Source organism: Strix uralensis, chromosome 7 (assembly GCF_047716275.1).
Source record: "Strix uralensis isolate ZFMK-TIS-50842 chromosome 7, bStrUra1, whole genome shotgun sequence".
NCBI classification, from domain to species: domain Eukaryota; kingdom Metazoa; phylum Chordata; class Aves; order Strigiformes; family Strigidae; genus Strix; species Strix uralensis.
In genome coordinates this window covers 31,337,793-31,351,901 of record NC_133978.1, presented here as the reverse complement: position 1 = coordinate 31,351,901, position 14,109 = coordinate 31,337,793, and the positions used below count along the sequence as shown (strand labels likewise).

At 52.0% G+C, this 14,109-nt stretch overlaps 1 protein-coding gene across 1 annotated transcript; it reads right to left on the bottom strand.

Annotated features, from left to right (window-relative positions):
• Positions 1 to 2,292: 2,292 nt before the first annotated feature.
• Positions 2,293 to 12,060, bottom strand: DUSP5 (dual specificity phosphatase 5). Its single transcript, XM_074874043.1, has 4 exons — positions 11,545 to 12,060; positions 7,147 to 7,289; positions 5,499 to 5,718; positions 2,293 to 2,939 (listed from the first exon to the last, which is right to left on the bottom strand). The coding sequence occupies exons 1-4, from the start codon at positions 11,936 to 11,938 to the stop codon at positions 2,539 to 2,541; spliced, it is 1,158 nt and encodes a 385-aa protein (XP_074730144.1). The 5' UTR covers positions 11,939 to 12,060; the 3' UTR covers positions 2,293 to 2,538.
• Between the last annotated feature and the right edge of the window lie 2,049 nt (positions 12,061 to 14,109).

Here is a 14,109-nt window from a genome sequence, read left to right as displayed (position 1 = left end):
CAGAATCCCAGCCCAACATCTCCCACTGCCAATGCTGTCTAACAACATGCTGTGCTAAAGCCCAGGATCAGAGCCCCTCTCCAAAAGCGGAGCAGCTGCCTTGCCTCTCTGCTAAATACCTGGCTCCTCAGCTGGGCCTGTGATCTCTTCCAGCTGCTGTGGTCAAATCTGCCAAGGCCAGCAGTCCTTCTGTTAACCCCTTCAGCCCACAGCCTCATGCTCTGCAGGTTCCCATGGCAAATATCATCAGCTCTGCAGGTTTCAGCTTCCTCATCCTTGAGAAACAAAGCTGGTCATTCCCCCAGAAGGGTTTTTATGCTGCTTTAATGAGAGCTGTTGGCTGTTCTGTTTGTCTCTGTGGTCAGAATGCAGCCCCTCTTGGTAAGCCTACCAGCCTTTCTGCTTGGGGGAGCTTGTGGAGGCTGAGAGGTCTTTTCACTACAGCTGGCCAAGGGTTTCCAGAGCAATCAGATCTCTCAGAAAATTAATTGACCAGCTCTTATTCGATCACCTGCCTCACCTCCCCAGCTGCTGGTTCCCATGTTCAGGTTTCCCGGAGCCCAAGCAGGGCTGCTGCCTTGTCCTCCTGACACAGGGAAGAAATCCAAGGCTCATTTCCAATGACAGCTTCTCATCTGTCAGACTTGCTTCCCTGGGGGTAAGAAGTTACAAATGGTTAAACTCCACAGGGCATAGATGCTTTGGAACTCAGACATCTACTCATTAACTTGAAAATGCAGATTATAAGTGTGCTGCAGTGGTGAGCCAGAAAGAGCCTAAAAACTTCCAGCTGAAGAGGGGTATGAAATGGCTCAGAGATGCTGGTGCTTCAAATTATTTTTTTTCATTAAAAAAAGTGAAAATATGAGCATTACCCACATGCCCTGGTCCCTGGTGTGACGCTCGTGGGTGGCCTGCAACACACCAGGAACCAGGGCCTGCAGCATCCCATGGCACATGCTTGGGAAGGAAGTGGGGGCCATGCCTAGTTCAGATTTTCATCTTCAGCAAGATGGCAAATCTTATATAAAACATGCATGAATCAAAACAGAAGTGCCTGCCTGGCTGCTGGGAAGTGACGCCACCGTGACTCATGTCATTCTGTTTAAAACAGTCCTCCCCCTCACCTTCTCCTCGACATACAGATGCACCTTGGAAGCTTTCAGCAGAGCCCAGTGATGTTTACCCTCCTCTTCTACCTCCTTACGTCACTTTTGGGCCATGGCATTTTTCTCAGGTGACCTCTTCTGCCACCGAGCTCTGCCAAAGCGCTTTTGCGGCTCACTCCAAGCACAAACAGCTTTCTTTTCCTGCATTTTTTTTTCCTTTATTATTTTTTACACTCCATAAAAACCATTGCAGATTTTCTTTCACATTCACGAGATCTCCTGGAAATTATTGCCATTTCCCATACACATTACATATTAAAAAAAAATAAAAAGGTCAACAGACAAAGAGAGACACTCATTCCAAACTCCCTGCAGACACAGAAGCCAACGCCAGCAAGAGAGAAACTGATTTTCATGGACAAAGGCTGGCTAGGGGTGACCACACACACTAAGCAAGCCACGCAACACTGAACAAGACCACTTGACACACACAATACACATCAGGAACACTTGGGAAGGGATGGAGGAAGAGTTGGCTTGGAGCTGGGCTTGTCAGGTTTTTTTGGTGTAAGATCCAGCAGTTACAGTGTTATCTGATGGGAAGTAACTCAGATGAGGATTGTGGAGACATTCAAGTATTCTAGGGCTGTTCTTAAATAACAGATGGGAGGATAATAGCTCAGCAGGGTAGCCTGGTAGCTTCTGTTAAATCCCCTGCTTTAGTTAAAAGCACATCCAGTACAAAGGCAAATGCAGAAGTACAGGAAATGCCACACCTGAATGGATCCACGGTCTGGTTTGCTATCCAGTTACACTGTGGTCAATACCTGACACTTCAGAGGCTGGAACAGGAGAAGGGATTTTCACCTGGTTGTGCAACAGTGTCCTGGGAAAAAGAGCTTCCTCCCGCCACCCCAGCCCTTTGCTCCCTGAAATGTGACATAGGAGAGGGCAAGAGGAAAGCCAGAGAAAAAGCAGAATGAATATTCACTCCCACCACTTCTGCGGTTGCAAAGGTGGCGCTTTTCATTTTGCTTTCTTCCCTGCTGCTGCTGTTTATTGCTTGAAACTTTAAATAAGGGTCTTTTCAAAAATAAGAAGGGAAGGAGATGGGAACTGAGAACATAAACAGATTTCTCATTGCTCCCCAAGAATCTGGAAATACAGTAGTGGGTGCACACTCTGAGGATAAAAACCTAAAAAAGCACTTTTTCTTTCTTTAAAAAAAGGACAATAAAAGTTCAGAAAATCTGCCACACTTAGAGCACTTGCATCTTACAGTCACAGCATACGGGAAGTATGACCCACGACAACCACTCCATCTCAGACTAAGTCAATGAGGTTTCTCTATTGCACGTTCATGAAATGTTCTTGTTAGGGTCACAGTTCAGATCAGAGGACCACACCAGCTCCAGTCTCCCCAGGATGTTCAGCAGGATGAAGATGCCGTCATCGGGCTGAGTTTCAGCTGGTGGACGGGAGAGTGGATGGGCACAGAACTCAACACTGAGGTAGGAAAGGCGAAACATGAGCCTTCAAAGTTTTTGCCTAACGTCAGTTCTTCTGCAAAGAAAGACGCAGCTTCTCTTTTGCACGAGGCGACGGGGGGACTGGGAGTGGAAGACAAGATCTCAGACTCGTATTGTAGCAACTGGCCCATGAAACCAAAGTTTGGTGAGATCAGGCTCCGGCGCTGCTTGATGTAATCAAAGGCTTCCTCCAGGCAGAGCTTCTTTGTCTTCATGAGATATGCCATGCAGATGGTGGGAGAGCGTGAAATCCCTGCTTCGCAGTGCACCAGGATCTTGCCCCCGGTTCGTCTGACATAATCTAGGGGAAAAAAGTCATTGCAGATGTCAGTTGTCATTGGGAATGGAGAGAGAGGACACTGTGATGTGCACCTGGAGGTGGAGCATGGCACACAGCCAGTCCACCAGCAAGGAGAGGCTTGCTCTTCTGCTGGGTACTAAGGGTAACATGGAGATTAAAATAGAAGGGGGACAAAATCCAGCCTGAGGTGGAAATGACACTTGGTTTCAGAATCTGTGGATCCTGATTTGTTTCTTTCTGTGTTTTTTAGGAAAGTCCTTCCCTGTCTCCTTCCCACATGCCTATTCCTCTTTTGGAACAACTGACTTTGCAGAGCACTGAGACAGAGAACAGGTATCTGGGCAATTCTTACGTTTGCTGTACCTGCATTTCTCTGCCTGTGGCTCAGAGTGCTGACCCAAGGCCAGCCCTCCCACTGTCAGGTCTTTCAAAAGCTGCAGGGATGCCTTCCTCTCATCTGCTTTGCTAGAAAAACAGGACTTTTCTTTAAAGTCTGAACCAGTTAGCAGCAAACTGCGATACCAGGAGCTGAACCCTTGGTGGGTACCCTTGGGTGGAGAGTCTGAGCTCACTCCCTGGGGCCTCACCACAAAGCACACAGGGACTGGTAGGCAGTTGCTAATTACAGCCTGGTTAAAGGATGCTTGGACTTAAGTCAGGATATAAAAGGCTTATGCAAAGCACCCATTTTACACAACAGGAGCCACTGTGGTTACTCACACAACACAATGATTGTTATTAGATTAAAGAGAATGTGTTTAAAATAAGTCCTTTCCACACAAAAATACAGTTCAAAAATAGATGTTCTCTGCTCTATTGCCTTGAGCAATATGTGCAAGTTCCAATTTATGGATAACTGCACTGAGTGTAGTGCTCAGTGAAACAACGCAGAGCTGAGCAAGTTATCATTTGCCTGTCTTCGATTGTCTGCTGGGGGACTGGTGCCACCACAACCGGTTATATTTAACTACTGCACAAAATAAGGAAGACATGGATTTGAGTCATCCCCAGCATCTACACCACACACTCAATTTTAAGAGAAAGTGAAAACTAAAGTCATACTCAAAATCTGGGAAACTTCCAAGTGACTCAACAACTATCAGAAGGGGTTGGGGATGGGACAGAAGAGTGCTGTGAATTAGCATTTCCCTGAAAGGTGTGAGAAGTCCCTTCCCAGGAAGGGAAAGGACTCATAGGGCACTCTCAGATCAGGTTTTTGCAATTCTGCCTGCACTATCAAAGGACTCAAAGTCAGCTGAGCAATGAGTCCAGCGAGTCCGTAACTGGGGTTTTATTCTGTTTCTCTCTCAAATGTTCCTGGAGAGCAACAGCACTGATTTCAACACCATCTCCACCCAGGCTCAGGCTGCTCCACCCCACTAAACCACCCTCTGCCTCTCAGAAAGGAGCCACTCCCTTGCACTACCTGGCACGGCTGGTGTGCTGCTCATCTACCCAGCCTAGCGCAGGAAGATTTGGGAGGGGATGGCCCAAAGTTTTCTAAAGGCCTCCTCATATTTTTTTGATTAAAGGGTGAGACACCAGCATAATCGAAAGAAGAACTAGAAAGAGCTCTGTCATAAGTGGAGATGGTGGATTTCCAAGACTCTGGCTTTGGGATATCTCAGCACAACAAGGCAATAAGCTGACTCTGCTTCACCTGGCTGTTACAGGGTCTGGCATACAAGTCCAAGGAACGAATATGTTTTTTCCTTTACAAAAAAATCAATAGACTTTAGTGTTATTCAACCACACTTCTTTGCTCCCTGCTGTGTCAATGTTACACCTACGCTTGCTTTGAAAAGAGAATAAAGCTAACCAGCTCACTTGCCTTGTCTGCCTGATGGCAGTCAAGAAAAAACATTTTTCTTCCTTGGCCTTCCAGCCTGGAGAGAACAACAAAAACCTTGCTCTTGTTACTGTAAATATGGTCTCAAAAAAACCCCCTCTAAGACTTAGTTTGAAGTTTTAGAAGGCAAGCAGTCTGTATTGCAGCGCTGGATGCACAGGGCATCATTCGACCTAACGTGCATACCGGAAGACAAGGGCACACTTATTATATACAACAAAAGAAATGGAAATTCATGTAATTTCTGAGTACACGCCTATTTCCAGAGAATCTCATGCATATGTTGATACATTGTGCAAGTGAACAAAAATTTGGGGAAGGGTCCCTAAGGAGCTTCCACAGGTGTTTGCTGGTTTGTCTGCCCTGTCCCAGATGTACCCATCACCATCACTGTTACAAAAATTATGTCCTTGGGTGCATTCTGGTTTGAGACCCCTTACAGCAATTAGCACCAACTGCTTGCAGGCATCAGCTAGCAAGCATCACTCTGAATGTCCCTCTTCCTTCCTTCCTTGGGGAAATCCCTCTGCCAGGAGAGATGCTGGGGAAGGGAGGGAGCTTAAACTTTTGCTGTGACATCTGAGAACATGCAGAAAATGATGTGTCCTTCCTGCCAATATGTATGTTAAAATAAATGAAGATCTTTAAAATATAGGAAGATCCAAATTTAAAATACATGAAGATCTGGAAGTCTGTTAATTTGGACCTACCGATGAAGTCGATGGCTTCCTGGAAGTGTGAGCTGATGTCTGCTGTATGACTGTCCTCCACCGGGATCCACTTGTAGCAATACTGGTCTTTGAATGACTCTGAGCTTTTCCTGGAGACATTGAGCAGGGCCGTGATGTGCAGGTTGGCGAGAAATTCGCACTTGGAAGCGTGATAGGCACTACCAAGGTAGAGAAAAGGCAGGATTTCAACTGGACCGCCCTGGAAGAGAAGGAGCAGAAACATGTAATTCCTCTTCAAGGGTATTTGAATCCTGATACCCAAGAGAGGCAAGGGAGTCTGCGTGGGTGCCTGGTCCCTCCCTCGCTGGCATTTTTGGACCCCAGTGCTGCTGGCCAGTGAATCACTGTGATGGCAAAGCCCACGCAGGAAAAAGGTTTTCATTTTCTTGCTCACATCTGCGAGGTACAAAGTCAGATCCAGCCTACGTGCATGCAGGATGTTTCTGGCTTTCTTTAAAGCCCCTCAGGATGCACCTGAAGTGCTTTCATATGTGAGGCTGTTCTCTCTGAGGCTTTACTGAAATACAGGTGAGGGAGAGGGAAGGAAGACCCAAGCAGAGAGGAAGAGGAGGACAGAGGAAGAGGCTGCTCTAGCTCAGTCCCTTCACTTACAGACCTCCAAAGGCAAAGCAAAGCAAAAAAATTGGAGCAAGGCTCCCTGTCCCACTGCACCTCCCTGGGGCACAGCACTCGCCACGTCACCTGCACCGAGATGTCATCTCAGTTCCTCCTCCCTCAGCGCAAGCAAAGGCTGGGTGACTAGACCACAAAAGAAAAAAGCCACCATCTGACACAAAGGTTTTTGAGATCGCGGGTAACTTTCCATGATGCACAAGAGCTGCTGCCAGCCCGCAGCTGTGAAAAATTGGCTTTCCACCCCCCGAGCTGCCCACCTGGCAGGTCCCACATCCCAGGAACAGCCAGGAGCCACCTGGAGTGGCAGGATAGAGCCTTGGGCAGGAGGTGCTCCCAGGGAAGCAGAGGGACATCACCCAGGGGCTCCCCCAGCGCCAGGAAACGCACACCCCGGTGGAAGCAGCCCGACCACAGGCTGACATCTTGGAGCACACGGATTCCCTGGGCCAGACAGGCACGGGGGTGTGATGACTTTGCCCGTGGAAAACCCCAGTCCTCCTGCCCAAGGGTGGCTCTGAAGAGCCACTGCCTCTTCTCAGAAGTGGCCCTACAGCCATGGCCCCCTCTGCCAGCCTCAGATCCCTCCTGGGGTCTCAGAGGAGGCACAGGCAAAGCGTGCTCCTTCGTCTGCTGAAAAACTTTACACTCCTGGCAGCCTTTCCCCTGCCTGCTTTAAGTCTCCTGGGGAGGTATGAGCTGCTCATGGCTCATGCTGCCTGGCTGTGTGATAAAGACCAGTCACAAATACAGTTTTGAGGCTAGACAGGGTGGTTTTCCTCCTTCTGTTGCCTAATTTTGAAACCAGGTGGAGGCGATGCTGACCAGCAGCACACACATGACATCTTATTCGACACGCAGGCTGCCAACCTGGACTGTGACAAGTTATTGACAGCACGAGGGCCACCAGCACCCTGCCAGCCTCCAACAGAGCCTAGGGGCAGAAGGGAAAAGACCCAAGGGGAAGGTCACCCACCACAGCCGTGACACATACCTGGTCATAAGCGGGTTTGTGGTTGGCACTCTGCTTCTCACAGTGGCTGGTGAGGTTTCTCTCTGCCTCGGTCCTCTCTGGGGAAAGGAGTTTTCCATCCACACAGCACTCAGGATATTGCGAGTTAAAGGTTTCATATCCCCCTAGGGAAGGAAAAAAAAAACCCCAAACCATCAATGTTTGTGCTTCCTAAAACTGGTTTAATTAAAGTGGAGGAGAAATGAAGCCCCAGCAATTGCAATGCAGTGGGATAGTGCCACCCAGCAATGGGCCCCAGGGGGTTAAGGAGGGATAGTGCTCCCCTGGGGAAATGGGTTTGATACCACTGACAATTATTAACTTGCCAAAAGTCGGTGGATCAAGATTAAAACTCTTAGCAAATGTAATTCTGTTGAGTCTAGCAACCATTAACTCCAGTACAGCAGCGACTAAATTCCCTCCCCCAGGTTTTATATATGAGCACTATTTCCAGCATTTGACACAGATTTCTGTACTCAGGCGTCATCCTCTCTAAATCTGTCATTACTCTATATGCTGTGACAACATAAGAAATATTTTTTCTGCATTTTTGAATGGACATAAGCACAAGAGGGGGATGCTTGCAATGGTGTCATTAATCACCACAATGCACAAGACAGCAAAGTAACGAAGACAGTCCCACTGAAACCAATCTATTAAGTTACAGCTATAAAACTTAATGAAATCCTGTGACAGCATTTGACAACTGAATAGCCCCATATGAGCTATTCTGCATGGTTAAGTACTGCATTCGTTTCATTCATTGCACTGCTAATGAAAAGGAATTAATCCTATTATTACATTGTTACTCAAAGTTTGTTGTCAGCTAAATTGTTGCCTGTTTCCAGGCTGGGAATATGCTGCACAGAAGTATACGATCTCCAAAATGAATGTGAATAAGTCGGGTAGCAGAAGCAGCCTGAAAACGTCAGTGGTGTGCCACATGTCTGCCACCTGTGCTTTTTCAGAACAGAAATGAATGGCGAAAGCTCTTGAACAGCTAGATTCAATAATCCTGCAGAGTGTGGCCCTCAAGTAAACAAGGCTCGGAAAGCAAACCCTCCGATGTGATTCATTCACCTGCAACTGTTTCGCCCCGATAAGCTATCATAAGCGGTATCGGTGCCCTGGTGCAAGGAAGGATTTCGAAACAAAGGAAGCGCTGAATATCTGAGCAGCCGCAGGGCTCCTGCCGCCCTCGCTGCCAGGGCTGCCCGCTACAGCTACCTCTGACATTTCAGCCCTGTAACACAGGTGTCTCATTTGTCTGCAATGTTTGAGCAGATGTGTGCTCAAATTCATGACGTGCTACTGTCGCCCACTCAGTCCTGCCGTGGGGTCCTCGAGTTGCAAGCGGCCGGCACAATCCAAAGCCCAAACGCGATGAAAGTCCGTTTTCCATGACGGAGGGCAGGAGGGTGATTTTGCAGTCAACTGGCACTCAGCACCTGCACCTTTCCTCCTACTCCCTGGGCCCCAGCCACATTCAGCCAGCTCGCCCCGGAGCTTGGAGTGTGAGGCAGTGGGTCAAGCAGCCAAGTGACCATGGAGACCATGAGGGGGGGTTGATAAAGTGATATCCACAACAACTGGGTTGATAAAATGATATCCCTAACAACTGGCAGTGTGAAAAGCCAACACACACAAGCAGCTCTCCAGACTCCTCTGCTCTTCTGATCTCCAGCTGCCCTTCATGGGGTGGACTTTTAAATCCTCTTTTGCATAGTTGACCTTATCTCCCCCCTGCCCCCAACCACTGCCATCATATAGGAAAAATATGTTCTGTTTACATAAATAGGCATTATCCCCATTTACACCCCATGTTGTTCTTTTTACTCTTGAATGAACGCAGAAATCTGTCTGAGCCAAGTCAGCATATGTGTTCGAACAGACATGCATGTCTCATGTCTCTGGGGCAGCTAATGCATGCAGCTGGTGAATGGTTAATTACAAGCCTTGGGGATCAGGATATTTGCAGGCCATTCTTACAGTGAGTCATCTTCTCATCCCTTCCTCCAGCAATCTCCTCTCTTCCCCCTCCCCACTCAACCTAGCTTCCCTGAGGTCATTTCTGCAAATACTAGATTGCTCATCACAGAGAGGTGGGCTGCGCTTCGGTTTTAATCAATAAATAATAGAATCCTTGTCAGCACCAAGGGAGGTTCAGTTATTTTATCTTTCTGCAAGCCCTTCCCCACCATGCTGGGGCTGAGCTCAGAATGAAACTGCACCTACGCAGACAAAAGATGTGACACATGCCACCTCTGGAAGCCAGAAAGCGAGGGAAGGAATGGGGGCTGGCATGTGATTTGACTTGCAATTGCTCTGTGCTAGTGGCCCTGCCTGGGGCCAGATCCCCAGGACACTGGGTGACCTGGGGCGGCAAAGGTAACCTGCTCATATCTTATCAGGGCAGCTTCCAAGGCAAGACCACTTTAGCCCTTAAGTAGTCAACACCTCCTCCCAGCTCCCCCACACCTAGGGAGAACAGGACTATAAGGGGGAACTTCTCAAAGGAGGTTTTTTTCTGATGGTTTTACAGCCCATTATTTGCAAGGTCAGTGCTACAGACCCCCAAAGGACACTTTCTCGTGATTAGTACCCAGTGCTTCAGGGTGATTTATATCCCCAGAGATCTTCCCCCAGACCACAACAGCTTCCAGGGGGTCACTGGCCCTGGTGAATCAGCAGCGCTGCCCACTGAGTCACTGGCTCCTCGGGCCACACCAGATCTGAAACGGAGCTGTGGACTTCATGGGCCTGATCCTGCAACCCAGAGCCCTTCCAGCAAAGCAAAGGGGAACAGCAGCAGAAAAAGGAGGAAACTTTCTCATCCACTAAGGGGGAATATTTTTAGCCTCAAATCGACAGGCTTTCAAGATAAGACACTATGCAATACACAAAAGGTACAAAGTAGAGTCTACATCAAAACAGCACCCCAGATAAACTGCCCACAGCCAGAGTCACCACTTCAAAGTGTGGGGCTGCTACTTGAGGAGGGAAGGACAATCCTGTGGCTAAACGAGCAGGCTGAGAGTCGGCAGAGCTTAATTCAGCCCCTGCTTTGCCACAGACTTCCCAGCATGACCCTGGAGATGTTTCTTCAACCCTACTTTAACAGGGTCCCCAAGAATTTGCCCAGCCTAGCCCAGCATAAGCAGCCCTGCCCCAGCAGAATTGGTGCTTTTGGGGCAACTCTCAGACCCCAGGGCAGGCTGGTGGTGGCAAACCGCCCTGGGAGTCTCCCTCCCCCTTGCTACCGGGCAATACCCAGGCTGGAGGTGTCTCTACCCCAGCGAGGATGCCCTTGGGGCACTATTGGTTATAGGAGGCACAAATTTAGCACATCAGGACAAAAACTAGTGTGATAAAAGGCTTAATAATAGCGAATTAACCCTGGCTGGTGAGGACACAGAAGCAGAGTTTATTCAAGAAACATCGCCTCGTTTTCTCCTCCATTTATGCCCCCCCATGACCTCGGGGTATGGCAAGAGGGGGTGTTTAGGAACTCCTACTTCGGGGGAGCCCCGCGGCCCCGGCAGCCGGGTGTGCGGGGCTACGGGCAGGAGCGCCCCGGCCGGGCACTGCCCCTCTGAGGGGAGGCCCGGGGAAGGGAAGGGGGCTGCCAAAACAGCGAGGGCAAAAGGACAAAGGCGCTGCAAGGAGAAATGGAGGGGAGGCAGGGATGGGAGGGCAGAGAAAGGGCGGGCAGCTGTTTCTTTTTATCGTTTTATTATCCCCGGGTTACACGGAAGGAAAACAAAGAACCTCAATTCAAGGGCTATAATACACGTGGGGGGAGGAGGAGGTGTTTCTGTCCCCCGACAAGTCCCGGAGTTTCGGCTCTGGGTTTCCCCTCTCAGCCTCGATGTGCCCGACGGAGCGATGAACCTCTCCGCCCCCGGTGGCGGAGCGGGCCCCGATCCCCGGGTTTCGGGCGCCCAACGCGGGCCACCCCGTATCACCGGGCGGAGAGCGAGAAGCGGCTGCCTCGGCTCTCCTCTTACCCGCGGGGCTGATTTTATTTTCCACGCAGCCCTGATCTCTCTCGTCCCCCTCTCCCTTTGATAATCTGCAACTTTAGCCCTTCTCCCCTAATATTCTTTGGTTTTCATCAGCCTCTTAAACGCGCGGCGGGGGTGAGCGGAAAGGCATTTGGGCTCAGCCCACAGAGCCTATCCGGGATTTATTTCCAGTAGGTGGAAAAGAAACGAAATCCCGGCGTTACTTCCCCGTTCTCCGCCGATAATCAGGTTAACTGCGGGGCGGGGAGGCGCGGACGAGAGGGGACGGGAGCACCGCGGGGCCGCCGCCGCCCGGGGGGGCTTTGAGGGTCGATCCGCGCCGCTCCCCCCTTTCCCTCCCTCCCCCCCGCCTCACCTTTCAGGAAGCAGACCCTGGCCCCGGCCTCCGGCAGGCTGGAGAGCAGGGCGTTGAGGACGATCTGGGCCGTGCTGTCCTTCTTCAGCTTCTGCCAGTGCCCCGTGCCCTGGTCCAGCACCACCACGGCTGCCAGGCGGGCGCCCCCCGCCGCCCCCTCGGCCCCCACCAGCAGCCGGGCCCGGGCCGCCGCGTCGGGCACCACGAAGTGGAGCGGCACGGCCCCGCCGCGGGCCCGTCGCATCACCACCGAGTTGAGGTTGACGTTGAGCGAGCCGCGGAGGCAGGAGGCCGAGTAGGACAGGTAGGGCCGGCAGTCCAGCACCAGGCAGCGGGAGGGCTCCTTCCGCAGGAGCTTCCGCAGCTGCCGGCAGTCGAGGGACGTGACTTTCATGCCGGCCCTGGCGCGCGCCCCGCCGCCGGAGCGGGGACAGGGGCAGGAGGGTACTCGCCGGGGAGCCCCGGTGCTGGCGCGGGGACGGGAGGGGACGGGAGGGAGGAGCGGCGGCAGCGCCGAGCCCCGGCAGGGAATCCCGGCCGGCGGCGCCGCCGGGCATTTATATGAATGGGAGGCCGGGCCCTGACGACACTGCCCATATAAGGGGAGTGACGCGCCCGCCTTCCAAATATGGGCATTCCCCGCCCCGCGCCTCCCGGCGCACCGCCCCCTGGCGGGGATCCCCTCCCTCCTCCCTGGCCGCGGCGGGCGGGGGCCGCGCAGGCAGCGTTAGTCAGGCTCGGAGGCAGAGGAAGCTGAAAAACGCCGCAAAAATTCTCCAGTCATCGGCCTGAAGGCTCATCCCAGCATCACCACCCCCCTCCCCGGCCAGCGCCGAGAGCCGGGAAGCGTGCCTGGCGGGGGGGAGGGCGGGCGGGCAGCGCTGGGGCAGGTTTCTCACGCCAGGTTGCCAAGGGAGTTTCAGTTCCCCTTATTCCCCCCTCTCTGTGTATGTCCTCACCCCCCAACAAAGACTGAGCGCAGGCAGGCCTGCCTGCACCTGCCTGCGAGGGCACTGCTGCTCAGGGGATGGGAGCTGCCGGTTCCCAGACACCGCCCCTTCGGGGAAAGAGTTGGGGCTCCTGCCTGGGCCGCGGTCTGCATCAGGGCAGCTCCGGTAGCCGAGGGATGAGCGTGGGCTGCCTGGGGAGCACCCCCGGGGATGCGGTTACCTGGCCCAAGGTCTACAGCCTGGCAGCAAAGCAGGAAACAAGGGGTAACAGCTTGATACAAAGCAAGATGTGCCATTTTTTCAGAATTAATGAGTGCTCTGGAGCAGGGGGGTCAGAGTTGGTAGGGCCCCTGCAACAGAAAAGTTGCTGGTGTGGCTCTTTGGGGGGGTCTTATGTCCCTTCCCTTGTGGCAAACTTCTAGGCTGCAAGACTGTGCCTCAAGGACCTGCAAGACTCACACCACGGACATCAGGCTGTGCCTGTGTCCAGAAGTCATGACACTAAGACGTACAGGAGTTAGGAAATTTGACACTTGCCCTTTCCTTGTAGATAAGTTTTGCAAAGTGACCAAAAAGAGAACTGGAAATTCCTGGAAAAAGTTAGGCAAAAGGATGAGCTCCAGCCAAGCTCATTAGAGCCCAGGCAGATTACAGTGGAGCTCTCTAAGAGCAGGGTGTCATTTATTCTGATGGTGCCCCGAAAGTATGTTCACCTCAACAGCAGGCAGGAAGTGTCGTCCCTGCCTCAAATTGCCTGCAGCTGAAACAGAGAAGCAGGAAAGACTGTGTGAGGAAAATGTTCAAGCTGATTGAAAGAATAGCAACTCCTAGTTTCGAAGCACCTCCTCCTCTTCCTCTTTCAAACCCCCTGCAGTCCCCGGCTGGCTCCTTCTAACCTGATCCCCCTCGCTCCCCTCCTCTGAGTCAGTCAGGGTATGAGACAGAACAAGAATAGAAACAGTTTGTGGGTAGGGGCAGATGTTCACAGAGCGTCTTAGCGGGGGTGTTGTCTTCACCTGGCCACTGCTGTCACGCCAGCTCCTTCCCTTCTTCTGTGCCCACCCTGGGAGGCAGCTGGGCATTGCCGGAGCCGTGTGGCTGCGTTAGACGTCCCCGTGGGCCACTGCGGTCCCTGCCAGAACTGGATCCCCACCATGAGAAGCATCGCTGCAGCTGTGCCGAACACCTTCACATCATCCCATGGGCAGGCCGATTCCTCCCCTTTATTTTTCACTAGGTGGAGAATCTGGTGCAGACAGGGGTACAGTGACTTTATTCCCGCTCACGCAGGAAACCTCCTCGCTGCCTGAACACAACCTGTCTTTCCTGCCTCCCAGCCCCCGGCTTCAGGAGCCACTTCTTCCTCCCGGAGAAGCAGCCTGGCTCCCTGGGGGCTCGGCTCTCAGTAACAGCCCAGCTGGCGAACTGGTCCCAGTGTGGCACAGGGCAGGGAAGAGGGGCTGCGGGCAGATGCTAGCGTGCTCCTCCCTCCCGGGAGGAAGGAGGGGACCAGCGCAGGCACACAGAGCATCATTTCCTCTCAGGAAACCCAAGTGAAATGTGGAGGGGTGGAAAAGAGAAGTTTTTCCCCCCGCACTCCTCCTGGCTGAAGTGC